The sequence below is a fragment of the Rhinopithecus roxellana genome, chromosome 17, assembly GCF_007565055.1.
Source record: "Rhinopithecus roxellana isolate Shanxi Qingling chromosome 17, ASM756505v1, whole genome shotgun sequence".
NCBI classification, from domain to species: domain Eukaryota; kingdom Metazoa; phylum Chordata; class Mammalia; order Primates; family Cercopithecidae; genus Rhinopithecus; species Rhinopithecus roxellana.
In genome coordinates, this window is record NC_044565.1 from 7,260,643 (window position 1) to 7,286,640 (window position 25,998).

At 51.3% G+C, this 25,998-nt stretch overlaps 1 protein-coding gene across 3 annotated transcripts; it reads right to left on the reverse strand.

Annotated features, from left to right (window-relative positions):
* Positions 1-567: 567 nt before the first annotated feature.
* LOC104659140 (macrophage-capping protein) lies at positions 568-20,659 on the reverse strand. 3 transcript variants are annotated; one of them, XM_030921412.1, is made up of 10 exons: positions 20,541-20,659; positions 8,204-8,239; positions 7,866-8,038; positions 7,610-7,764; positions 7,248-7,412; positions 5,235-5,384; positions 4,799-4,891; positions 4,138-4,270; positions 1,350-1,438; positions 568-773 (listed from the first exon to the last, which is right to left on the reverse strand). In XM_030921412.1, exons 2-10 carry the CDS (start codon positions 8,224-8,226, stop codon positions 708-710), a joined length of 1,047 nt encoding a protein of 348 aa, XP_030777272.1. In that variant the 5' UTR covers positions 8,227-8,239; positions 20,541-20,659; the 3' UTR covers positions 568-707. The 3 variants fall into 3 exon arrangements, with proteins under 3 accessions (XP_030777272.1, XP_030777271.1, XP_030777273.1); XM_030921411.1 differs by lacking the exon at positions 20,541-20,659 and adding an exon at positions 17,401-17,767; XM_030921413.1 differs by lacking the exon at positions 20,541-20,659 and adding an exon at positions 16,459-16,582.
* Positions 20,660-25,998: the final 5,339 nt, after the last annotated feature.

Consider the following 25,998-nt stretch of genomic DNA (forward strand, 5'->3'; position numbering starts at 1 on the left):
GCCTCTGACATCCAACCACCACTTCATTACACAAGAGAATGAACCAAGGTCTAGCAAAGGAAAGTAACTTGCCTAGGATCACAGAGGCAGGGTAAGAACCAGACTGAAGACTGTCCATGCTAGCCTGGTGCTTTTCGCACAGCCCTGCAGTGGCCCTGGACTCACCAGCCAAACATGCAGTGCAATGTGCCTAGGAAGTAAGAAGCCAGGCTTGGTACAGTTGTGAAAAGCTATCCTCTTGCTCAGCGAGTGCTTTATTAGGGCATCTGAGGAAATACTGGCTTAAATGGAGCTGCATCCCAAGCCCATCGTCACAACCTTCTCCCTGTTGGGAATGTGAGACTGAACTGAACCCCCAGGTGAAAGTGATCCTGAGGCCTGGCACTGTGCCACCTCCTTATTGGGTTCACAGCAGTCCCTGCAAGCCTGGCTGGGACTCCTCAGTCATGCAAAGCAGCTCTGGTACCTCCAAGGCTGTGCAATTGTCATCTGTGTGCTACTCCACCCCCAGCATGGGGATGAACCCAGGTGAATAGGTGGGTGACAGAATCAGCCCAGGTCAGGCAGTGCAGGAAAAGAGCTGGGAAAGCACTTATCTCCTTTATTGAACACCTGCAGGGGGCACCTCTGCACTGACCAGGCAGCCAGAGAAGCAAGTAGGCAGGCGGTGGGGGGCAGGGAAGCATGGGGCAGGAAGACGCCCACCCTCATTTCCAGTCCTTGAAAAATTGCTTGAAGATGGGACTCTCACGTCCCTGGGGCAGAATCTCCACCTGCAGGGACAGCGGGGGAGAAGTCTGGTTCACAAAGTTGCACCTCTGCCTCTGCCCGGGAGGACAGGACGGGGCCAGAGCCAGGGAGGAGGGTGTGGGCGCCCGGCCTGAGTCCATGTGCAGTCCAGGCCAGGAAAGCTCCCCTGGATGAGCTACGAGATGAGAACCAAGGTTTCAGGGACGCAGACTGAAGCAACAGACTGCTTCAAGGACGTGGATGCACAGTTCAATAAACGCCACCAACTGTAGGTGAGCCCTGTCAGCTCCCCGCGGGATGACTTGTGGACACTGTGCTGTGGCTGGAGGGGTGGCACCAGCCAGGGGCAATCGCCCAGAGGAGGAGCACCCAGTTCTCTGTGTGCCCAGGGGAGTGCTGCCCAACATCCTCTTTGAAAATAATAAGTATTTTGACATTTTGAAGGATTGAGATGGGCTTTCCCACTGGATGGGTCTAAGAGGGAGGCCTGGTTGTTCCTGACAGTGCCCGAGGCGCTCTTGCCCTTCCTGGCCAATTTGAGGGGTCGGGGCCACAGGAAGAGCCTGTGAGGAGGGCTGGGGGCATGGGCATCTCCTCACCTGAGTGTTCAGGGCGTACTGCATGCGTGAGATGAAGCCCTCGGCCACTTGCAGGGCTGCCTGCCGCTCCTTCTCATTCGCTTTTCGCCCTGGATCATAGGAAGGAGATTTTAAAAAAGAGCAGGGACCCTCTTGAGCCCCCATCCCATTTTTCTTGAGGAAATTTAAGGGAGTCCACAGAAGAGCCAGCAATTTTTACAATAAATGGACCGGGGTCTCAAGAATGCTGAGGGGCTCTTTGGAGATGTGGAGTCAGTCCCTTAAGAATTTTCCCACACTGGCAGCACCAAGGTAGATGAAAACCCCTCTTCTGCCCGGGTCTGATCATGCAAATCTGTTCTGACCCGGGCCCCTTGAATATTTCAGGGAGAGGAACAGGTGTTCACCCCAGCATCAGACTGTGAGGTTACAGGTCTCCTTTTTCCCCAGGACCCCTCACCTCTTGAGTTCATCAAGCCTTTTCTGAAAAACTAAATAAGACAAAGGGTACAATTTATCATAGAGGTGAACTTACTCCCATAATGCCGGCACTGCTACACTGGCCTAACGGTTATGCTAACTAAGTGCTTACAAAAATGAAGACCCCACATAATCCAGTCATTTCTGCTGGCAGTCCTGAGAACTCCAACTGCTCATTCCAGGCTTTTTTATTTTTATTTTTTCTGAGACACAGTCTCGTTCTGTCGCCCAGGCTGGAGTGCAGCGGCACCATCACAGCTCACTACAGTCTCAACCTCCCAGGCTCAAGCAATCCGCCCACCACAGCCTCCCGTGTAGCTGGGACCACAGGTGCACGCCACCACACTCAGCTAATTTTTGTTTTTTTGTAGAGAAGTGATTTTTTGCCACGTTGCCCATGTTGCCAGACATTTTTCCAAGGAAATGATGCTGAAACGATACCATGATGTGGTTGGCTCTCTAGGCAGGCTTTAAAATACCATGAACTACAATGTATCTGAAATTAATATGCTGGATTCCTTCCTCTGTCAACTGATTAGCTGCCCCCCTACCCATGAGATCCTTCTCTTCCTGGCCTCCCAAGTCTCCTGTTTCTCCTCTGGTTTCTCTTTCCGTAGTGGTTGGGTTCCTTGCTCCGGTTTATACATGCTTCTGTGGGCCTCTGGGAACCCCCTCTGCTTGGCATTGGTTCTATGGGATATGTGCCCTCTGGCAGTAGAGAAAAGGCAGCCCTGCAGCGCACGCACGCCTCTCTCTTCCCACTTTTGCTGCTCCCAGCTCCTTCCTTTCATCTCTATCTCTGCTGAGTTTCAGAAGCAATACTATGAAATGCCTGGTAGCAGCTATCTGTAGATACCCACCTACTTGTCTGCCTTCCTGACCAGGCTAGGGTCTCGCATTTTCTCTGCCTTGGTAGACCCCACAACTGGGTGTTGAGCAAATGCTATTGCTGAAAATTCTCAGACCCTAGACAGAGACTTAGAACAAGTTTGTTTCATTTTCAGTCAAACCAAGTAGAACAGGCTCTGCCCAACAGTGTTTCTATTTCCAGAAGATAGAATCTCTTGGAAAAACAAGTTCTACAGGTTCACCACTCACTGCATAAAATGATGTTTAATTTGTCTAAAATTCATTTCTGTCAAACCTTGAGGCAGAATCCCAGGATCAGGGATCCCAGAAGCCCCGAAGGTCTAGAGCTCGGCAAAGTGTGGTCCCTGGCGCCAGCGGCACAGACGTAACCCGGAAACTTGTTAGAGATGCCCGTTCAGCCCCACTCCAGACCTAACGAGTCAGAATACCTGGGGATGGAGCCCAGCCATCTAAACAGGCCCTGAGGTGATTCTGAGTCTTGCTGAAGTTTCAGAGTCATTGTCTAGAATTTAGGAGGTGGGAACAGCAAAGAGAAAATGGCCAGGCAGTGGCACATGTCTGTAATCCCAGCACTTTGGGAGGCCGAGGCAGGCGGACCACTTGAGGTCAGAAGTTTGAGACCAGCCTGGTGGTGAAACCCCGTCTCTACTAGAAAAGACAAAAAAAGGCCTGGCGCGGTGGCTCAAGCCTGTAATCCCAGCACTTTGGGAGGCCGAGACGGGCGGTTCACGAGGTCAGGAGATAGAGACCATCCTGGCTAATACGGTGAAACCCCGTCTCTACTAAAAAAAGTACAAAAAACTAGCTGGGCGAGGTGGCGGGCGCCTGTAGTCCCAGCTACTCGGGAGGCTGAGGCAGGAGAATGGCGGGAACCCGGGAGGCGGAGCTTGCAGTGAGCTGAGATCCGGCCACTGCACTCCAGCCCGGGCGACAGAGCAAGACTCCGTCTCAAAAAAAAAAAAAAAAGAAAAGAAAAGAAAAGACAAAAAAATTAGCCGGGCGTGGTAGCGGGCACCTGTAGTCCCAGCTACTCGGGAGGCTAAGGCAGGAGAATCGCTTGAACCCAGGAACCGGAGCTTGCAGTAAGCTGAGATCGCGCCACTGCACTCCAGCCTGGGTGACAGAGCGAGACTCCGTCTCAAAAAAACAAAAAAAAAAAAAGACAGAAAATAGCGACGCCTGTGCCATGGCTCACGCCTGTAATCCCAGCACTTTGGGAGGCCAAGGTGAAGATCACTGGAGCCCGAGAGTTTGATACCATCCTGGGCAACACAGAGAGACCCCATCTCTATCTTTAAAAAACATTTTTTAAAGAGAGAGAAACTGGCCAGCCAGAAGCATGCAGGCTCCCTGAGGCTGTCTTTTACAAGCAGCTGGACAGGCTGAGCCCTGCAAAGGGAAGCCTGCCCAGGTCAGAGAAGCTACAGGTATCTCAGGCTGTTAGAGAGGAGCCACGTACCCTTCCAGATATAGATCTTGCCACAGAGCCCGTTGTCCAGCACGAAGCAGTCATCAGATATCAGCAGTTCAAGGGCAAAGGGGCTGGAGTCGGCCACCTTGGTCAGGTTCATCTGTCCAGTGGCATCAGAGACCTAGGGAAGACAGTGCCTGATCTCACCCCCCACACACCAGCCCTCACCTGAGCCTGAGGAGGGGGAGGCTGGCCCTCCCTTGCTCCCTCCCACTCTGCCCCACTGCCCACCGCCCAGGTCCCAAGAGCAGACAGGAGAGTGAAGACCTGAAAAGCAAATTCCAGGCAGCCCCATTCCCTCCCATCACCCCAATCCCCGCAGCACAGGGGCCCCGAACCCATTTGGAAATTAGGTAGATTCCAAATTACAAAGAAATGCACAGAATTCAAGAAAGAAAAGCTCAGCTTCAAGACTTCACCAAGCACGGGCTGGAAGTGAGGTGCACTCATCTCCTCAGCAGGGCCTGCCTTCCGCCCACTCCCCCATCCTCCTCTCACTCCCAGTCCTGTATAACGCCCCACCTCCCACCCTGGTTCCAGCCCCACCTTCCCCCTGCCTTCTCCCCTCCACCCTGCTTGCACACAGCTGTGCTGTGCAGGCTCCCACCCTCCCTGCTGCTGGGTCCCAGGGCAGGCTTGTGGGGCCCACCTTATACAGAGCTGCGGCCTGGGCATTTGCCTTGTCAGCTGTGAGGTCTTCCTCGGGGTTGCCCTCCTTCAGAGCAGGCTTGGGGCCCAGGACCTGCAGGGGCCGGAGCAGGCCAGGTTTATAGGGACCCCGCCCTGGAACTTCCCGGCCCATCATGCCCAGGGCCATAGTTTCTGGTGGGGCAAACGGCACCCTGCACTAGGGCACCCAGCAGAGGTGAGGTGAGTGTCCAGCCCACCCCACCAGCGAGGCTACTCAGCCTCCAGGATGAGCATCTACTCAGAGGGGCACCCTGTGAGCTGGCCACAGCCCAAGGCAGTACCCCAGATGCCCCCTGCCACCCTCCACCGGCCACCCTCAGCACTCAGCTCATCACCACCTCTCTTGGCCACTTTCAAGCAGAGGCTCCCGGCTGCCCACTCCAATGTCCCCCAACCTGGATCATCTCAGCAGGCTCCTCCCCATCAGTGACAATCTCCACCTGGGCTTTGCCCTGTCGTTCACTGTCCCGGATGGCCAGGGCCAGGTCCCTCGCCTTGTTGCGTTCCAGGATGTTGGACTTTCCACCACACCAGGCGAAGATGTTCTGCAGGGAAGCAGGAAAGCCTGGGTCAGAGCCAGGTGCCTGTATCCTGCTCCCCCGCTCAGAGAAGGGCCCACAGCTCTCCCTCTCTCCTCTCTGAACTGTCCCTGAGGCACGACAATCAGGAAGGCAGAGCAAAGCACAGAGGGCTCTCTGAGAATGCCCACGACCACCCTCTGCAACTATTTCTCTGCCCACCTGCCATCTGTCTTCCTTCCTTTTTTTTCAAGACAGGGTTTCACTCTGTCATCCAGGCTGGAGTGCAAAGACACGATCATGGCTCACTGCAGCCTGGACATCACAGGCTCAAGCAATCCTTGCACCTTAGCTTCTAAGCAGCTGGGACTATAGGCACGTGCCACCATGCCTGGCTAATTTCTTAATTTTTTGTAGAAATGGGGTCCCGCTATATTGCCCAGGCTGGTTACAAACTGCTGGGCTCAAGCCTCTTTCTTTTTCTTTTCTTTTTTCTTTTTGAGACGGAGTTTCACTCTTGTTGCCCAGGCTAGAGTGCTCACCGCAACCTCCGCCTCCTGGGTTCAAGAGATTCTCCTGTCTCAGCCTGCCAAATAGCTGGGATTACAAGCATGTGCCACCATGCCCGGCTAATTTTGTACTTTTAGTAGAGATGCGGTTTCTCCATGTTGGTCAGGCTGGTCTTGAACTCCCGACCTCAGGTGATCCGCCTACCTCAGCCTCCCAAAGTGCTGGAATTACAGGCGTGAGCCACTGCACCCGGCGCCTCTTTATTTTTCTTCCCATCACACATCTCCTATGTTTAAACATCTCTTACCACCTATCTCCACCTACTAGAAAGTGAGCTTCATTAGAACATGAAGGTTTTGTTTGGCTTTGCTCACTGCTGTGGGTCCACTGCTAAAACAGAGCCTGGCATGGATTTAGGTGCAAAATAAATATTGACTGACTTGAGTGAAGGACTAGATGGGTGAATGGCTGAATGTCTCCTTGAGTGCAGCATCTCACACTCCTACCTGCCACCCTGCCTGGCAGAGCCCCTGTCACCTCTCCTCTTCTGGTAATGGCGAGGTCTGTTCACCCATCCCCTTCCTTGTCTCAGCACGTGTAGTCCTCCTCACCAAGAGCTCCTGGATTGATTTCTCTGCCCCAAATCTTCAGCGCCACAAGATGCAGCCCATACTCCTCAGCCAGTCAATCTCCTCATAACCTGGGGCTCACCTTCCACCTTCCTTAGCAATTTCCCTCTCGCTGCTCCTGTCCCCCAGCCCAGGTCCCAGTCTCATTAGACCCCTGGTGTGTGCATGTCTGCACCTTTCCCCACCTTGGTGGCTCAGCTCACCTTCTCCCTTTGCCTGGAGTGGCATCTCCCCTCCTATAGGTCTAGTCCAATGCCACCTTCCTGGGAAAACTGGCTTCGGCTCAGGCTAGAGGGCCCCTCCCTGCCTCAAGCCCCCCAGCACATGGCAGCTGTCCCCCTTAAAGTCCTCATCACATCCTGCCTCAGGTTATGGCAAGTGACCGGCCCATCTTGGCTGTCTCCCCAGAGCGAGCTTTTGTGGTCCCTGTGCTGGCTCAGAGAGGGCATCATAGATTCACTGAATGAAGAGATCAGTGACTGAATTAATGAATGGTCTGGCAGGCAGTGAACTCAGAGGCTTCCAAGAGGAGGGAGAAAGCTCCAGAGCATCAGAGGCAATGTCTAGATGGCAGAAGGAGGCTGGCATCAGTCCTTACAAATACAGGGACGTTCTCTAATGGTCAGAGGGCTCTGACTTGGAATGGGCTTACAGCTTCTCAGCTTCTCTCCCTCTTTCCTGGCCTCCTGCCCCTCTGTCCTTGTAAAGGATGGTGCCAATACGGAGTGCTCAGTCTGGCCAGCCTACCCACCTGGCCCAGGTCCAGGATGAAGCAGTCCCCAGTGTTGAAGCTGTCCCAGTTCAGTGCCCGCTCGGTGGCACGGATGTTCTTCTTCCCCTTCACCTGGTAGAGTTTCTTGATGGCAGCTGGGGCTCCTGTGGAGGTCTTGTGAAATGCTGACTCCACACCACCTTCCTGCAGCCCAGACAGCCCATCTGAGTGGACTGACAGGAGACCCAGAGCCCTTTGCACCCCATCCCACTGGGAGACGGGCAGAAAGGTGGCGATCCAGCCCCAAAGGCACCCGGGTCTTCTGTAGGTTAAGAACCAGCCAGAAGCGGGGCTGGCTCTGAGAAGCTGCAGGGTGGGGGTGCCTGGAGGTGGGCTCTGACCTGGTACTTGAGGCCTCGTGGGAAGTAGCTCATGAAGAGGTCGGACTCATTGCCCTGCACCTCGCGGTGCTGCACAGGCCGCTCTCCCAGCAGCGTGTTGAGGTGCACAGCCAGCACAGCACAGGCCCCCTGCTCATCCCGGGATGACTGCTGACCTGGGACAAGTGGGAGAGGGCAGGGCAAGGCCCTTGCGATCCATGCCAGACCCCTCCCTCCCCTGCCTGGGCCCAACCTTCCCCCATCCAGATCCCCTTACCTATCCACAGGTGCAGATGGGAAACCTCTTCTGGGCCATTGTGCAGCACTAGGTAGGAGTCCCCCGAGAAGAAGACACCCTGGTTCTCTCGTGCCACGGGCACTGGCTTCAGCTTCTCCACCCGCCACACATGCAGGCCTGGATCCTGCACTGAGCCTGGGAATGGAGAGCCACTGCAAGAAGAGAGAGGGTTGACAGCAGCCAGGACCCACTGGCCCAAGCATAGCCCTGGGCAGGCCTGGCGACTGCAGTCTGGGGATGAGGAGAGCAGTGGGAAGGGGCAGCCCTTGGAGGTGAAGAAGAGGAAGTTGTGAAAGGAGATGGGGCATGCAGCTTACCTCTGGGGAATAGCTGTGTACATGCTGTCTTCAGATCTGGAAAGAAAGAAGAAGCCATTATTATTACAAATGCCGCAAAAAGGACCTCTCATGTGGGGCTGGAGAGGCCCTTCCCAGTGGCCAAGTACTTTCATATTCATCAACTACTTTATCTCTAGGAGCCCTAGTTCCATTATGCAGACAAAGAAAATGAGTCTCAGAAATTCTAAGTCTAAGGCCACACAGTTAGTGAGTGGTTCATGGAAATAAGGTCTCTGACCCCGGGCCAGGGTCTTCCCTCTGCTGAGATCTCACAGAAATTAAAATAAGAGCAGAAGGCCGGGCGCGGTGGCTCAAGCCTGTAATCCCAGCACTTTGGGAGGCCGAGACGGGCGGATCACGAGGTCAGGAGATCGAGACCATCCTGGCTAACACGGTGAAACCCCGTCTCTACTAAAAATACAAAAAAAAACTAGCCGGGTGGCCGGGCGCGGTGGCTCAAGCCTGTAATCCCAGCACTTTGGGAGGCCGAGACGGGCGGATCACAAGGTCAGGAGATCGAGACCATCCTGGCTAACACTGTGAAACCCCGTCTCTACTAAAAAAAAAAAAAATACAAAAAACTAGCCGGGCGACGTGGCGGGCGCCTGTAGTCCCAGCTACTCGGGAGGCTGAGGCAGGAGAATGGCGTAAACCCGGGAGGCGGAGCTTGCAGTGAGCTGAGATCCGGCCACTGCACTCCAGCCCGGGCGACAGAGCGAGACTCCGTCTCAAAAAAAAAAAAAAAAAAAAAAAAAAAAAAAAAAAAAAAAAACTAGCCGGGCGAGGTGGTGGCGCCTGTAGTCCCAGCTACTCGGGAGGCTGAGGCAGGAGAATGGCGTGAACCCGGGAGGCGGAGCTTGCAGTGAGCTGAGATCCGGCCACTGCACTCCAGCCTGGGTGACAGAGCGAGACTCCGTCTCAAAAAAAAAAAAAATAAAAATAAAAATAAAAATAAAATAAAATAAAATAAAATAAAATAAGAGCAGAAATTAACAGAAAACAGAACAAGAGAGAAGAGTAATGAATCTTTTTTTTTTTTTTTTTTTTTTTTTTGAGACTGAGTCTCACTCTGTTGCCCAGGCTGGAGTGCAGTGGTGTGATCTCACCTCACTGCAACCTCCACCTCCTGGGTTCAAGTAATCCTCTGGTCTCAGCCTCCCAAGTAGCTGGGATTACAGGCACCACTATCACACCTGGCTAATTTTTGTATTTTTAGTAGAGACAGGGTTTTGCCATGTTGCCCAGGCTGGTGTTGAACTCCTGACCTCAAGTGATTTGCCCACCTCAGCCTCCCAAAGTGCTGAGATTATAGGCATGAGCCACCATGCCTGGCCTCAAGTTGGCTTTTTTTTTTTTCTTAGGAGACAGAGTCTCACTCTGTCACTCAGGCTGGAGTGCAGTGGTGTGATCTCGGCTCACTGCAACCTCACTGATTCTTGTGCCTCAGCTTCCCAAGTAGCTGGGATTACAGGCCCACACCACCACGCCTGGCTAATTTTTGTATTTTTAGTAGAGACAATGTTTCACCATGTTGGCCAGGCTGGTCTTAAACTACTGACCTCAGATGATTCACCCGCCTCGGCCTCCCAAAGTGCTGGGATTAGAGGCATGAGCCACTGCACCCGGCAAGTTGTTTTTTTAAACCAATAAAATTGATAAATCTTTAGACAAACTGATTAGCAGAAAGAGAAAACACAAATCTCAATACAGAAATGAGAGATATGAGATCACCACAGATTTTACAGATATTAAAAGGATAAAAGGAATATTATAAAAACTTTATGCCAATATATTCAACCACTTATATAAAATGGGCAAATTCCTTCAAAGATACAAATTATGAAAGTTCACTCAAGAAGACACAGATTATCTGAACAGTGGCCATATCTATTAAGGAAAATAATTCTGTAGTAAAAAACTCATTCCCCCAAAACCCAAGCCCAGATAGCTTCAATGGTAATTTCTACGAAAAATTTAAAAAGGATATATCAATTATACACAAAATCTTCAAAAAAACAGAGGACAGAACACTTCTCAATTCATCCTATGCTGCCACCATTCTCCTGATAACAAAACCAGATAAATAAATTACACAAAAAGAAAATTACAGATCAATATTGCTCATGAACATACACATAAAAAAATTTACAAAATTTGGCTGGGCACGGTGGCTCACACCTGTAATCCCAGCACTTTGGGAGGCCAAGGTGGGTAGATCATGAGGTCAGGAGTTTGAGACCAGCCTGGCCAACATGGTGAAACCCTATCTCTACTAAAAATACAAAAATTTGTTGGGTGTGGTGACATGTGCCTATAGTCCTAGCTACTCAGGAGGCTGAGGCGTGAGAATCGCTTGAACCTGGGAGGCAGAGGCTGCAGTGAACTGAGACCACGCCATTGCATTCCAGCCTGGGTGACAGAGTGAGACTCCATCTCAAAAAAAAAAAAAAAAAAAAGAAAAGAAAAGAAAATTAACAAAATTTTAGCAAATGAAATCAAATAATATATAAAAAATAAACCATGATGACCAAATGAGGTTTACCCCAGGAATGCAAGGTTGGTTTAATATCTGAAAATCAGGGTGACAATAGCCAATAATAATGCAGTGTATATTTCAAGATAGCCAGAAGAGAGGATTTGAATGTTATCATCACAAAGAAATGATACATGTTTAAAGTGATGGATATGCTAATTACCTTGATTTGATCATTATACAATGAAACATCATACTGTACCTGCTAAGTATGTACAACTATTATCTGTCAATTATAAATTTAAAATAAATAAATAAAGCAGCTCACAATGCAAAAAAAAAAAAAAAAAACCACCAAAATTTGAAAATCAATGCTATCCACCCTATTAACAAACATCTATGTGTAATCATCTCAATAGATGCAGAAACAGCATTTAGCAAAATTCTACATTCATTCCTAGTTTTAAATTTTTTCAAGCCTGGGCAATATAGGGAGACCACAACCCTACAAAAATTTTAAAAATCAGGCCAGGCGCGGTGGCTCAAGCCTGTAATCCCAGCACTTTGGGAGGCTGAGACGGGTGGATCACGAGGTCAGGAGATAGAGACCATCCTGGCCAACATGGTGAAACCCCGTCTCTACTAAAAAATACAAAAAACTAGCCGGGTGATGTGGCGGCGCCTGTAGTCCCAGCTACCCGGGAGGCTGAGACAGGAGAATGGCGTGAACCCAGGAGGCGGAGCTTGCAGTGAGCTGAGATCTGGCCACAGCACTCCAGCCTGGGTGACAGAGCAAGACTCCATCTCAAAAAAAAAAAAAAAAAAAAAAAAAAATTTTAAAAATCAGCCAAGACCAGGTGCAGTGGCTCACATCTGTAATCCCAGCACTTTTGGAGGCCAAGGTGGGCAGATCATGAGTTCAGGAGTTCGAGATCAGCCTGGCCAACATGGTGAAACCCCATCTCTACTAAAATACAAAAATTAGCTGGGCGTGGTAGCATGCATCTGTAATCCCAGCTACTCGGGAGGCTGAGGCAGAATTGCTTGAACCCAGAAGGCAGAGGTTGCAGTGAGCCCAGATCATGCCACTGCACTCCAGCCTGGGTGACAGAGACTCTGTCTCAAAAAATAAATAAACAAATAAATAAATCAGCCAAATGTGGTAGTGCAAGCCTGTAATCCCAGCTACTCAGGAGGCTGAGGAGGGAGTATCACTTGAGCCCAGGAGGTAGAGGCTGCAGTAAGCCAAGATCATGTCACTGAACTGCAACCTGGATGACAGTGAGACCCTCTTTCAAAAAAAAAAAAAGAAAGAAAAAAATTTTTTTTTTACCAACAAACTAGGAATAGAAGGAAACCTCCTTAACTTGATAAAAAGGCATCTATTTAAAATACAACAAACAAACCAACCAACCTTCATCTAACATTATACTTAGTGGCTGCTCTAATTCTAAACTCCCTCCCTGGGAAATTTCACCCACTCCCAGGCATCAGCTATCAATTCTGTACGCCCAGCTTCCCTCAAATGCCAGAATGATGAACATCAGACTTATTCTGTGGGCCAATGGGAGCAACTTTTTCTGGACAAAAGTCATTCAAAGGAAAAAATGCTAAACACAAGCATTTTTTTTAAAAATTATCTTTTTAAAAAATTCAGAAAATGCAACAGCTACAGCTCCACTCACTGTCGCTTTCATAAGCTCCCATCACTAGAGGATTTCTTTTTTTGGCTCAAAATGCAGATCACAGAGCCAGCACGTACTTTGTACATAATACAATTCATGCTGTGCATCCATTCGGACAGAGTTTGTGTAAGGTGAGCCCCAGTGGCACGGGGTAAGGGCTTGGGGAATTGGAAGGTAAAAATGCAAGTTGGCACCATCAGGAGATTCTTGGGGGCTGGGGCAGCAGGATCAGGAAGTGCAACATTTGGCAGGGGCCAGGGAAGTTGGGGGTCAGGGGAAGGTAGATGACAGAGCAGAAGGTATTAAGTCTGAGTAGGAAACAAAGAGGGACAGGTCAAGGGCAGTGATAATGGATATGAAATGCTGTGTGAATTATGACTTTCCTTTTCCTTTCCCAACCTATAAAATAGTGGAAGGCATATTTTGGCACCACGATTCCGGAGGAGGAGCCACAGAGAGCAGAGGTTTGCAGAGGGAAACTTTAAGGTTTCTCTATCCCACAGAGGATCACATGCTGTGCCCACATCTCCTGCAACAGGCAGCCCGGCCTGTGACCCAGGCCTGAGATGGTGAAGTGGCTGCCCTAAGCTGAAGCCATCAGGGAGAGCTCAGGAATGAGACATGGAGTGCGCCAATTGTCAGCTTTACTATTTTTCATTCTGTGTTTAACTCAAAATCAGGCAGCCAACATGCCAGAGAGCCACATCAGGGTTTGGATGAAAGGAGTTTGGCAGGCTGGGTGCAGTGGCTCAGGCCTGTAATCCTAGCACTTTGGGAGGTCGAGGTGGGTGGATTACTTGAGGTCAGGAGTTCGAGACCAGCCTGGCCAACATGGTGAAACCCTGTCTCTACTAAAAGCACAAAAATTATCCGGAAATCACTTGAACCCGGGAGGTGGAGATTGCAGTGAGCCAAGATCTGTGCCACTGCACTCCAGCCTCAGCAATGGAGCAAGACTTGGTCTCAAAAAAAAAAAAAGAAAAAAGAAAAAAGAAAAGAAAGGAGTTTGGCTGCCCATTAGAATGACCATGGGACCTGATTAAAATGTTGGTACTGAAAAATATTCTTTGCTTTGCCAAACTTTAATCAGGCTTCTGAACCTCCCCGTAGGCCCATCTGTGTGCTTGTAAAATCCAGTTTTAGCAAAAGAACCCTGCTAAGGCCATTTAGCCAGAACCCCCTACCCTTGATATCTGGTCAATCTGATAATCATTGATATCTGAATGGGTTCCTCATCCCCCTGCCCCCACCGCCCCTGTAATGTCTGATCACTCTGGCCTGTATTAAGCAAGAATCCTGTTAGGGGCCGGGCGCAGTGGCTCATGCCTGTAACCCAGTACTTTGGGAGGCCAAGGCGGGCAGATCACCTTAGGTCGGGAGTTCCAGACCAGCCTAACCAACATGGAGAAACCCCATCTCTACTAAAAATACAAAATTAGCTGGGCGTCATGGTGCATGCCTGTAATCCCAGCTACTCAGGAGGCTGAGGTAGGAGAATCACTTGAACCTGGAAGGCAGAGGTTGTGGTGAGTCGAGTTCACTCCATTGCATTCCCACCTGGGCAACAAGAGCGAAACTCCGTCTCAAAAAAAAAAAAAAAAAAAATCCTATTAGGTCAGTCTAGCCAGAATCTCTTTATCCTTGACATTTCCTCTTAGTAATTTTCTTTCTTTTTTTTGTTTTTGAGACAGAGTCTCACTCTGCTGCCCAGGCTGCAGTGCAGTGGCACTGTCTCAGCTCATTGCAACCTCTGCTTCCTGAGTTCAAGCAATTCTCCTGCCTCAGCCTCCTGTGCAATGGGATTAGAGGCATGTACCATCACGCCTGGCTAATTTTTTGTACTGTTAGTACAGATGAGGTTTCACCATGTCAGCCAGGCTGGTCTTGAAGTCCTGACATCAGTTGATCACCCACCTTGGCCTCCCAAAGTGCTAGGATTACAGGCATAAGCCACTACGCCCGGTCCATTTTTTTTTTTTCTTTAACAGTGCCCAAGCCCCTGGTCTGAGGATCTGATTCCACAGGTCTGGAGTGAGGCTTGATCACCCATACTTTGAACATATGTTCAAAGTGATGGTAGTACTTCCAGTGAATTCTGTCCAGAACAGTGTCAAATGCTCGCCTGTACATTAGAATCATTTGGGGGCTTTTGAAAAACCCCAGTGCCAGCCAGGCATGGTGGCTCACACCTATAATTCCAGCACTTTGGGAGGCCGAGGTGGGTGGAATGCTTGAGCTCAGGAGTTCAAGACCAGCCTGGGCAACATGGTGAAACCCTGTCTCTACAAAATATACAAAAATTAGCTGGGTGTGGTGGCACATGCCTGTAATCCTAGCTACTTGGGAGGTTGCAGCACAAGAATTGCTTGAACTTGGGAGGTGGAGGTTGTAGTAAGCCGAAATCACACCACTGCACTCCAGCCTGGGCGACAAAGTGAGAGTAATCTACAGAAAAATAAGAAAGAAAAACCCCAGTGTCTAGCTTCCGTATTGGACTCATTAAAACCAGACTCTCTGGGTGGAGCCTGGATGTCGGTGTTTGAGAAGCTCCAGATGACTCTAATGCTTGGTCAGGGCTGAAACTCCTGCTGCCTCATCAGATCTCTGTCCCAAGACCTTTTGTTCCAGTCTCTCCTGGGGAAGGGTCCACCCGAACCTCTGGCCTTTCATTCTTTCCCCTTTCCCAGCCCTCTGTCCAAGCCCACAGCTCCTCGAGTTTCCTCAGTGTCCACGTTCACCCTTATATCCATTAAAGCCCCCTCATCCTAGGCTGGGCGCAGTGGCTCACGCCTGTAATCCCAGCACTTTGGAAGGCTGAGGCGGGTGGATCACCTGAGGTCAGGAGTTCAAGACCAGCCTGGCCAACATGGTGAAACCCCATCTCTGCTAAAAATACAAAATTAGCCAGGCATGGTGGTGTGTGCCTGCAGTTCCAGCTACTCAGGAGGCCGAGGCAGGAGAATCACTGAAACCCGGGAGGCTGAGGTTGCAGTGTGCTGAAATGATGGCACCACTGCACTCTAGCCTGGGCAACAGAGCAAGACTCCGTCTCAGAAAAAAAAAAAAAAAAAAAGGGTTCCTCATCCTTCCAGGCCTGTATCAAGCCCCAGCTGTCCAAGGAAACTTCCAGGACATTCAGTGGCCTCCGCCTTCTCTGGGAGTTCTCCCAGCCCTCTCCCCTGGGAGCATATACTTTAGCCTATTTTATAGCATAACCTGGCTGCTTCATGTCTCAACTGAAGAATGGTGGCACATGATGGCACAGAGGACACACCTGATGCCTCTGTTCCTCAAGCAGCCCAGGAATTAGTCTATTCAATTCCACTCAAGGTCTGTGCTGGGGGCTTGGCACTGGGGGAGAGGTGCACAGAGACAAAGAATAGCCCATGTTTCATGGTTTAGCTGCAGGGTGGAGTAAACAAGGGAGCCATCGTACCCAGTGAAACCGCAGACAAATTTCCTCTAGGTGGGGAATGTCACAGAATCACAGATGTCAGCATTAGAAAGTGCTAAAGTTCTTATCTAGTCCTGCTCTACCTGCACCGCCCTACACATACCCACACACGCATAGTGCAGAAACCTCTTCTATAGCATCCCTTACCATCCTCTTCTTGAAGGCTTCCAGTGATGGGGAACTCATCACCTTACCAAACAGCCTCTTCTACACCTCTTAAAGACTTTACTTTTCCCCACTCTGCCATAGTGTGGTGAGTTATGGACCTGCCCATCTCCACTACCACACTGTAGGGTCCTATAGGGCAGGAAGTGTATTTTGCCTCTGGATGTAGCTGGAACCTCATGCAGGTGCTCAAAGAATGCATTCGATTAACTGGACCTGCTGGGCTCCGATTATTAGACTGGGGTGGCACCTAAGGGATAGCCCAGGATTTCAAAAGGCTGGGACAGGTTGGAGCAGCCCCAGGAGGCAGACAGCAGGGGCTAGAGGTCCCATCAGACTGCCATGGGGCTGGGGGTGGGGAGGAGGCAAGCCCCGCTGGCTGTCCCATGGTCCTGACTTAGGCTGTCTTTGAGGACACACTGGGGGACCTGGGAGAGGGGGTTGCCGTTACACACACCTTTAAGGAAAGACTTGACAGCCATCAGAGGGACAAAAATCCTGCCGGGGTCCAGTGGTACCTTTGCCTTCCTCAGATCCTGATTCCACTGACCCCCAACAGGTCTCTTCCCTTCACAGTCCCTGCTTGTCCCTAGGTGTGAAATGAAACAGCACCTCCTCTCCTGGAGAAGGGGTGGAGAAGGGGTGGAGAAGGGGTGGAGAAGGGGTGGAGAAGGGGTGGAGAAGGGGTGGAGAGGTGGGTGTCCACACGAGAAACCACACGGAATCTCCCAGCCTGGGACATGGCATTCTCAGAATCTGGGGCCAGAGGCCCCATTTGGGGATTCCAAATGGTTTTTCCCCTGATACCAAATAGGTCTCCTACCCTTCCCCAGGTTCCACCACTTCCTTCCTCCCCACATCCTACCTCAGACAGTCCACCTAGACCCTTAGCCAAGGTCTTCCAGAGTTTGCAAAATAATCAAATGTGCCACTTGCATTTGAATTCAAATGGCTAGGACTGCTCTGGCCCCTCCCCAAGCCACTCCCAACCAAATAGCCAGTCACACCACAGTCCTGTCTTGGGGACAGACAGCTTCTAATCTGATTTCACCTCCCGTCTGGCTGAGGGCCTTCAGGAGCAGTGTGGTGGCCTCTTTCAGGAGGTCTGGCACAGCTGGGACAAGCCCTGACCCAAGAGTCCCTCCATGTGCAGCATGGGCACAGCCCACCCATCCTCCCGGGCAGCTTCGCGGCTGCCATCAGATCAGGTGCCTGGAGCCTGGCATTAGGCTGGCAGGACAGCGGGCTGAGGGAACACCACCCCGGCACAAAGTGATATCCAGAAATGCAGGTCTCTGTTCCCAGACCACCACCGCCAGCCCTCGCCTGCCCACCCAGGAGGGTACCAGCTAGCCTCGCTGGCAGCCACCCTGCCACCTTCACCTTTCAACACTCCTACCTTCCTTTCTTGCTCCTACTTCTGCTTCGTAGGTTCGTCTTCCTTCCAGCCTGCCCCACCCGGCTTCTCACTTCCCTCTTCTCTGCCTGCCCCACCCACCAGCCCCACCCCTGGGCTCCTTCCCCAGCCGGTGTGGAGGCGATGTTCCCCGACAGGGAGGGGCAGGCGGTGCTGGGAGGCCAGTAGGCCTGAAGCAGAAGAGCAAGCACTGGGGTGGGCAGTGGGTATGCCAGGCCGTCTCCTCAGAGGGGCCCACAGGGGAGGCTGGAGGTCCCCATCACAATGGCCTCAGCCCGCTGCAGGTCACAGCCAAGGCAGATCAGGGAGGGCATCTCTGAGTCTGAGACCAGCAAGGAAAGCCATGCTCTCCATTCAGGGCCTGGAGCAGGCGCTGCACAGCCCCCACCGCTGCTGGGTTAGTCACATTTCCTGGGCAGGGTCACTGGCTCCACATCACTTTTTCCTCCTCCCTCAACTTGTCTTTCTCCTTGCCCCGAAAGCAAGTGTTTGATGTTTTTTAAGATCAGTTTTTTGGTTTTGTTTTTTTTTTTCTGAGACAGGGCTCACTCTGTCACACAAGCTGGAGTGCAGTGGCATGATCACAGCTAACTGCAGCCCTGATCTCCTGGGCTCAAGCGATCCTCCTGCCTCAGCCTCCTGAGCAGCTGAGACCACATGCCTGCACCAACACGCCCAACTAATTTTTTTATTTTTTCTGGAGACAGAGTCTTGCTACCCAGGCTGGTCTAGAACTCCTGAGCTGAAGCAATCCTTCCACTTCGGCCTCCCAAAGTGCTGAGATTACAGGCATGGGCTACTGCGCCTGGCTAAGCTCAGTTCTCAGGGAGTGGCTGAGGCCATAACATTCTTGGCCATCTTCCACATGCCACAATGATGCCTCTTGGGTCTCTACCCATTGGTCTGCTTCTCATTCACCAGATGTGTATCATCATGCCTTCTGGGCCTTGGGCCCTCTGAGAGACAGCCCATCCTGAGTTGACCCGGGGCAACTATCCTTCCTACATCACAGTCACCGGACCCGAGACCACACCCTAAAGCACGTCTCCTCCAACTCACTGGCTTTCCGGAGGACACTGAGGTCCTGAGAGCACAAGAGACTGCCCACAAACACACAGGGAGCGGAAGCCCCTGCAAGGGAGGCTCTGGTTCCCTTCTGAATCCCTGGGGGAAGGATGAGCGGACTCGGTATGAGGCTCCAGGAGAAAGTGAGCACCCAGTTATGCAGCCACACAAGCGTGGCTCCTCTGCCACACTTGGAGCCAAGCTGGCCTGTCCTGGAAAGGTATTGGTCAGCAGCCTGGCTTGAGACAAGGGTCCAGGTTCAGGGTCAAGGCCTGGGGGCACTGGAGTAAAATCTGGAACAAGTCTTCCTAATTAGCAGACCTTCAAACCAAACCTCATTATTTGACTACATGGGAAAAGTCTGGAGAAAATACAGTACTGGATGGGCTGGGCATGGTGGCTCACTCCGGTAATCCCAGCACTTTGGGAGACTGAGGCAGGCTGATTACCTGAGGTCAGGAGTTCAAGACCAGCCTGGCCAACACAGTGAAACCCGGTGTCTACTAAAAATACAAAAATTAGCCAGGCATGGTCATGGGTGCCTGTAATCCCAGCTACTGCAGATGCTGAAGCAAAAGAATCGCTTGAACCCAGGAGGCGGAGGCTGCAGAGAGCGGAGATGGCGACACTGCACTCCAGCCTGGGAGACAAAGCAAGACTCCATCTCAAAAAAAAAAAAAAAAAAAAAAAAAAAAAAAAAAAACTGGATTAATGTTTCTTATTGAAATGAAATTGATAAAATTTCACTAGAGCAAGACAGGAAGTTAAATGTTCTCCCCAAAGAACATGGCCTATAGCTAGCATCCAAGTGTCTCCATGACCAAACTGCCAGCCTTAAAAATAGGGTAGTGTGGGCCAGGCACAGTGGCTCACACCTGTAATCCCAGCACTTTGGGAGGCTGAGGCAGGTGGGTCACGAGGTCAGGAGTTCGAGACCAGCCTGGCCAGCAAGATGAAACCCCCATCTCTACTAAAGATACAAAAAATTAGCCAGGGGTGGTGGCACACGCCTGTAATTTCAGCTATTCAGGAGGCCAAGGCAGGAGAATCACTTGAACCCAGGAGGCAGAGGTTGCAGTGAGCCGAGATCGTGCCATTGCACTCCAGCCTGGGTGACTGGGCAAGACTCTGTCTCAAAAAATAATAATAATAACAATAATAATAGGGTAGTTTGGTGGAGGGTGGGAGGAAGGAGAGATTCAGGAAAATAACTAATGGGTACTAGGCTTAATACCGGGGAGACAAAATAATCTGTACAACAAAGCCTCAAGACACGAGTTTACCTACATAACAAACCTGCACATGTACCCCTGAACTTTAAAGTTTAAAAAAAAGAAAAAAGGATAGTTTGCATTGGAATCCCAGTAGGGCCTAGTTCCCACAAAACCAGAGGCTGGGCGGTTAACCTGGTAGAGTGATAAGAGCTAGACAATTTGGCTCCTTACTCGCTGTGCAAGTGACTTCACCTCCTGGAGCCTCCCTGTGCCCCAACCTATAACACGTGCACACAGTTAAATGTGAAGATGAAATGAGATCCTATGATTAATGAGCAAATAATACATGCTCAATAAACCCAAACTTCTTTCTCTTCCCTTTAGTTTGCAATCTCGCCATTGCACTCCAGCCTGGGCAACAAAAGCAAAACTCCGTCTCAAAAAACAAACAACAACAACAACAACAACAGAGAGACAAAAGGGCCGGCGGCTCAGCCTAGGACTCGGGAGAGGCTAGGAACTCAATGCACACGCTAATGAGGTATCTGGTAACGACGCTCTAGAACTAGTTTTTTACCAGACGCACAGTGTTCTTACCCTTGTGGTCTCCCCTGAGCACTACTGCTTAGTTTGTCCCAAATGAAGTAAAATAGGGCATTTCTTTAGCACGGACCCAACCTTTCCCGCCTCTTCTTATAGGAAGCCAGGAAACGGCGCGCCCCTAAGAGCGGTCCCCGGCTGTGGGAGGAGGGAGCGGGGCGCCCCCGAACCGGTTAAGCCCGTTCGACCCCTACAGAGGGACCCCGGGTCCCCGGCGACCGGACCCCGAAGCGCGCTACTTGCCTGCCAACACCTTGCTCCGGGGCTCTGGGCGCTGTCTCAGCCGCCCCCCGCCCCCTGCCCCCTGGAGCTGCGCGGCCAGGAGCCGCCCCCAGTGAGTCAGAGGGAGGGGCCCGGCCGGTCCGAGGTGGCGGGGCGCCCCTATGGGAGACTGGGGCACCCGAAAGGGTCCTAGAATTGGAAGTGGGAAGGAAGATATAGGGGAAGCTAAGGACAAGCTTATTATGCTGTAAACTTTGCGAGAGAATTGCAGTGTTCACTTCCATTCAATCGTTAGGCCCCCGGCCTCAATCACCCTGTGAATAGCTACTGTTCTGTGAGAGCCTGCTATGTGCTTGGTGCGCCCTCACATCTACCATTATTATTCCTGCTGGAAACATGAAGGCTTGCGGAGGCTCAGAGAGGGTAAGTAACTTGTCCAGAGTGTCACACTGCTAGTTCAGTAGCAGAACCAGATTTTTTTTTTTTTTTTTTTTTTTTTGAGACAGGGTCTTACCTGTCGCGGGACCTGGAATGCGGTGGTGTGATTATGGCTCACTACAGTCTCAACCTCCCAGGCTCAAGCAATCCTCCAGCCTCAGCCTCCTGAGTAGCTGGGACTGCAGGCGTGTGCCACCAACGCCCAGCTAACTTCTTCTTTTTTTTTCTTTGTTTTTTTTTTGGAGAGACTGGGTCTCACTGTGTTGCCCAGGCTGGTCTCAAACTCCTGGGCTCAAGCGATCCTCCTGCTTTGGCCTCCCAAAGTGCTGGCATTACAGGCATGAGCCACCGCACCCAACTGCTGAACCAGGATTCTAACCCAGGCTGATCTGACCTGCAACACCCGATCCTTCTCTTCTTTATTCAGAGGAAAACAGGCCAACCAGTGTCTGCACCAGGAGGCCTGGCCTTCTGGAAATGTGTTGGACAGCAAAGGGTCTACACTTCCGCTTTGGCTCCTGAATGTGACATAGCCAACCCATGAGACATGTCAGTTGACAAAGAGCATGAGGGTCAGGCCATGGCCTCGTGACACAGTGGTAAGATCATTTTCTGGGAGGCAGCTTCAAAAATCCCAACCAGAAAGAGTTTTTCTGAAGCCCACGGGTGGGGCCTAGGGTAAGGAAACAATCTTGCTATCTGGGTGACCTCAGACAAGCACACTCCAGCAAGGAGTGCACAGAAACCATCTCCCTCTGCCTACTATCTGCCTTTCTTTGACCAATTCTGCTGACTCTGCAGACTCAGCTTAAATATCCTTCCTCTGAAACTCCCACCTCAGGCTCCCCAGGTATTCTGGACATCAAGCCACTGGGCCACCTGCATCTACACCCCCACAGAACACTTCTCAGGCATACCCGATAGCAAAAGTGGACTTGGATCCATGGGCAGCCTGGCCTGCTTCCAGACAACTGGGTCTCTCCAAGGTCGTTCAATAGTCCTCCCAGAGCATTCAGTTTTGTTTTGTTTAGGTCAAATTTATAGTGAAATGCACAAATCATGGGTAGATTTAAATGAGTTTTGACAGATGCAACACCTATGTAACCCACATCCCTACCAAGATATAAAACACTTCTATCACACAGGAAAGTTCCCTCCCCACCATGTTTTATGGTGTACCACAGGTGCCTCCTCCACCACAATGTTAGCACCTCTAGCCAGGGTACCATGTCAAGTCATCCTTGCAACCTCAGCACCCTGCATAGCACCCAGCAGGTAATAGGCACCCAAAAAAATTTTTACTGAATGTATTAACAGATCAGACAGCAAAACCCCCACATTCTAATACTGCCCAGATTCTGTTGTCTTGGGATAACCCCTTAAGACTTCCTAGCCACAGATTCCTTATCTGTGAAACAACAACAGAAGCCCCCATCCTCTTACCCTGGAAGGTTGTGAGGATTCAATGAGAGGCTGCTTTTTTCTTTTTTCTTTCTTTCTTTTTTTTTTTTTTTAAGACAGGGTCTCGCTCTGTCACCTAGGCTCTGGAGTGCAGTGGCATGATCATAGCTCACTGCAGCCTTGAACTCCTGAGCTCAAGTGATCCTTCTGCCTCGGCCTCCCAAAGTGCTGGCAGTGAGCCACTGTGCCCAGGATTGAGCCACTGTGCCCAGCCAGGAGGATCTGCAAAAAGAATGAAGGCCTGGACAATGCAAGGTACCATTACCATTATTAATAAACTCCTACTTCTAGGATGAACATCTGGCTGAAGAAAACCAGGAGAGAGAAGCATTGGACACTGGCTTCCGGGCTTGGCTGCTTGGGCTCTGGCCAAGGTCTGGGGATGTCCAGGACAATCAGCTTTCTGCTTCTGTGTCCATAATCTCGGGGTATGGACTCATTTCCAGTGCTGAGAAGTTCTGAAATTGCAAGATTCTTCCTAGCAAATTCCTGACCTGTCTTCTAACTACCATGCCATGTGGCCCTCTCTGGGCCTCAGTTTCCCATCTGTGAATGAAAGCACTAGACTCGAAGGGTCCCTTCTGGCTCCTCTAATTCCAACCCAGAGGCACAGCTCAGGCTGAGCAGTTGCATTTCCTCATCACGGGGGACTGACGGGGATCTTTTGCAATGCTTAATTCCAGCATTAAATTCCCCTAAATATTCCTTTTTTTTTTCTTTTTTTGAGACGAAGTCTAACTCTCGTCGCCCAAGCTGGAGTGCAATGGCACAATCTCAGCTCACTGCAACGTTCCCCTCCCCAGTTCAAGTTATTCTCTTGCCTCAGCCTCCTGATTAGCTCGGACTACAGGCACACGCAACTATGCCCGGCTAATTTTTTTGTATTTTTACTAGAGACGGGGTTTCATCATTTTGGCCAGGCTAGTCTCGAACTCCTGATCTCAGGTGATCTTCCTGCCTCGGCCTCCCAAAGTGTTGGGATTATAGGTGTGAGGCACCTCACCCGCCCCAAATATTCCTTTGAAGACACTGATTCGGGATACTTCTAGCCATTAAATTTGATTTGCAAATGAATTTTTCTGGATCACCTCACAGGCCCTGGGGAATGGCCAGGGGTCTGGGTGGCCATATTTTCCAAATAAAGCTCAAAACCAAAACTTCGGTTTTGCCTTTTCTTAAATCACTGGTAGGTGCTCAGGGGCAACCAGAACAGTGACATGCTGGAATTCCTTGTGACTTCTTGGGAAAGTGGGACTGTCCAGTACAGCATGAGTGGTCTGGGGAGGGCACCAGGTGCCTGGGATGGGGGGACTAGTCCCCCTAGAAGACAGGTTTACCCCCGTACAGCCAGCGTCACACTGGGTACTCAACACCATAACAGCTAACACTACTGAGTGCTGCCACTATATGCCAGGTGCTATCCTCGATATGATTTTCTCATTGAATCCTCGCATTTACTCTCTAACATGGATCCTCTTATTACCTCCTTTGACAGACGAGGGAACAGAGATAAAGTAGGTCAAAATCACTTGTTCTAGGTCCCACTTACTAAGCGGTAGAGGATGGGTGGGAAGCCACGTTGTGGGAGTCCATGCCCTCCCCACTATCACTGCATGCTGGCGCCAGCTGCGAGTCCTTTAACATGCAAAGAGCAAAGAGCTAGCTCAGCTCTTTTTTATTTATTTATTTATTTATTTATTTATTTATTTATTTATTTATTTGAGACACACTCTGGCTCTGTCGCCCAGGCTGGAGTGCAGTGGCACCATCTCGGCTCACTGCAAACTCAGCCTCCTGAGTTCAAGTAATTCTCCTGCCTCAGCCTTCCGAGCAGCTGGGATCACAGGCATGTGCCACCACGCCCGGGTAATTTTTTGTATTTTTAGTAGAGACGGGATTTCACGATGTTGGCCAGGCTGGTCTTTTTTTTTTTTTTTTTTTTTTGAGACGAAGTCTTGCTCTGTCGCCCGGGCTGGAGTGCAGTGGCCGGATCTCAGCTCACTGCAAGCTCCCTCTCCCGGGTTCACGCCATTCTCCTGCCTCAGCCTCCTGAGTAGCTGGGATTATAGGCATGTGCCACCACCCCCCGGATAGTTTTTGTATTTTTAGTAGAGATGGGGTTTCGACATGTTGGCTAGGCTGTCTTGAACCCCTGATGTCAGGTGGTCTGCCCGTCTCGGCCTCCCAAAATGCTAGGATTACAGGCATGAGCCACTGCGCCCAGCCATATCCTCCCTTTTAAGGCGAGGGCTCTTGAAGGCCCAGACCTTTTGTCCAGTGCTTTGAGGTCTGATCCTGATGATAACAACACCCACTCATACTCTGGACTTTACAGTTTACAAAACACCCCTCCTCCTCACCCCCTCCCAAACTCGGTTTATTTTTATCCTTAAAGCAGAGTTGAAGGCCAGGGTGGACCATAGGTTTTCTTGGTCACAAGAGACTTTCCTCCCTCCCTGGGCTCCCCTCTGTAGTGGTGCCAAATAAAAATTTGATCCGTCAAGCCTGTGGTAACCAGCGCTAAGAGCAGGCCTGTTCATTATTGTGAAACACTACTGATTGCACACTCTTACACTGAAAGGGCCCAGGACCCTCGCCTGGCCCAGCCTTGCCTGCCAGGCCTGGGCTGGGTCTCCCAGTCCAAATTCTCACAAGAGAGCGGACTCGTGCCAGAGCGCGCCCCTCTTTGTGCCTCAGTTTGCCCACCTAGAAGTTAGGTCCCGCAGGCGTGGCGGGGTACATCTCAGGCTCGGCAGAAAGTGCCACTGGGAGCCCGGAGTCGCGGGCCTTGCGCTGGGCCCACTGTCCCAGATCCAGGGCTCACGAGAAAAACGAGGGACTCAGGAGAGCTGCACGCCCGGCCAGGCCCTAGAACCCTACGAACTGCAAATCCCAGCAGACAGTGGGCCACGGGCGGGGTCTCGGAAGTTGCGGCCTGCGGTGCCTTTGCTGAGCCCAGGTCCGGAAGGCATTCGTGGAACGGGAGTACCCCCACCGACCGGACCCACTTACAACACAGCTCTCCATCAAACACACAGTACACACACACGCTCGCGCCCGACGGGAACACAACAAGACCCCCCACCCGGACACACAGTCACACACACACACGCTCGCGCGCGACGGGCACAACAGACCCCCCCCGACACACAGTCACACACACACACGCTTGCGCGCGCCCGCGCACACAGTCACACACACACGCTCGCGCGCGACGGGAGCACAACAGACACCCCCCCGGACACACCACACCACACACACACCACACACACACACACACACACACACACGCTTGCGCGCGCCCGCGCCTTCTGGCCCTACCCCTACAAACTACAAATCCCGGCAGGCAGCGGGCCGTGGGGCGGGGCTTTGGGTGCTGAGCCGGACGCAAAGATTGCACCTGGCAGGGTGGGATTCCGGTGGCTGGGTGGAGGCTCTCCTGCTGGGGAGGAGATGGCCTTCTCACAAACCCAGCTCCCCACCCCTGCACGCGCCGCTCTGCCCTGGAGTCGCTGGTCCGAGCCCTCCTTCTCTGCGAATCTGAGCCCCGCCATGCCCTCCTTACGAGGTTGGGGCCGTG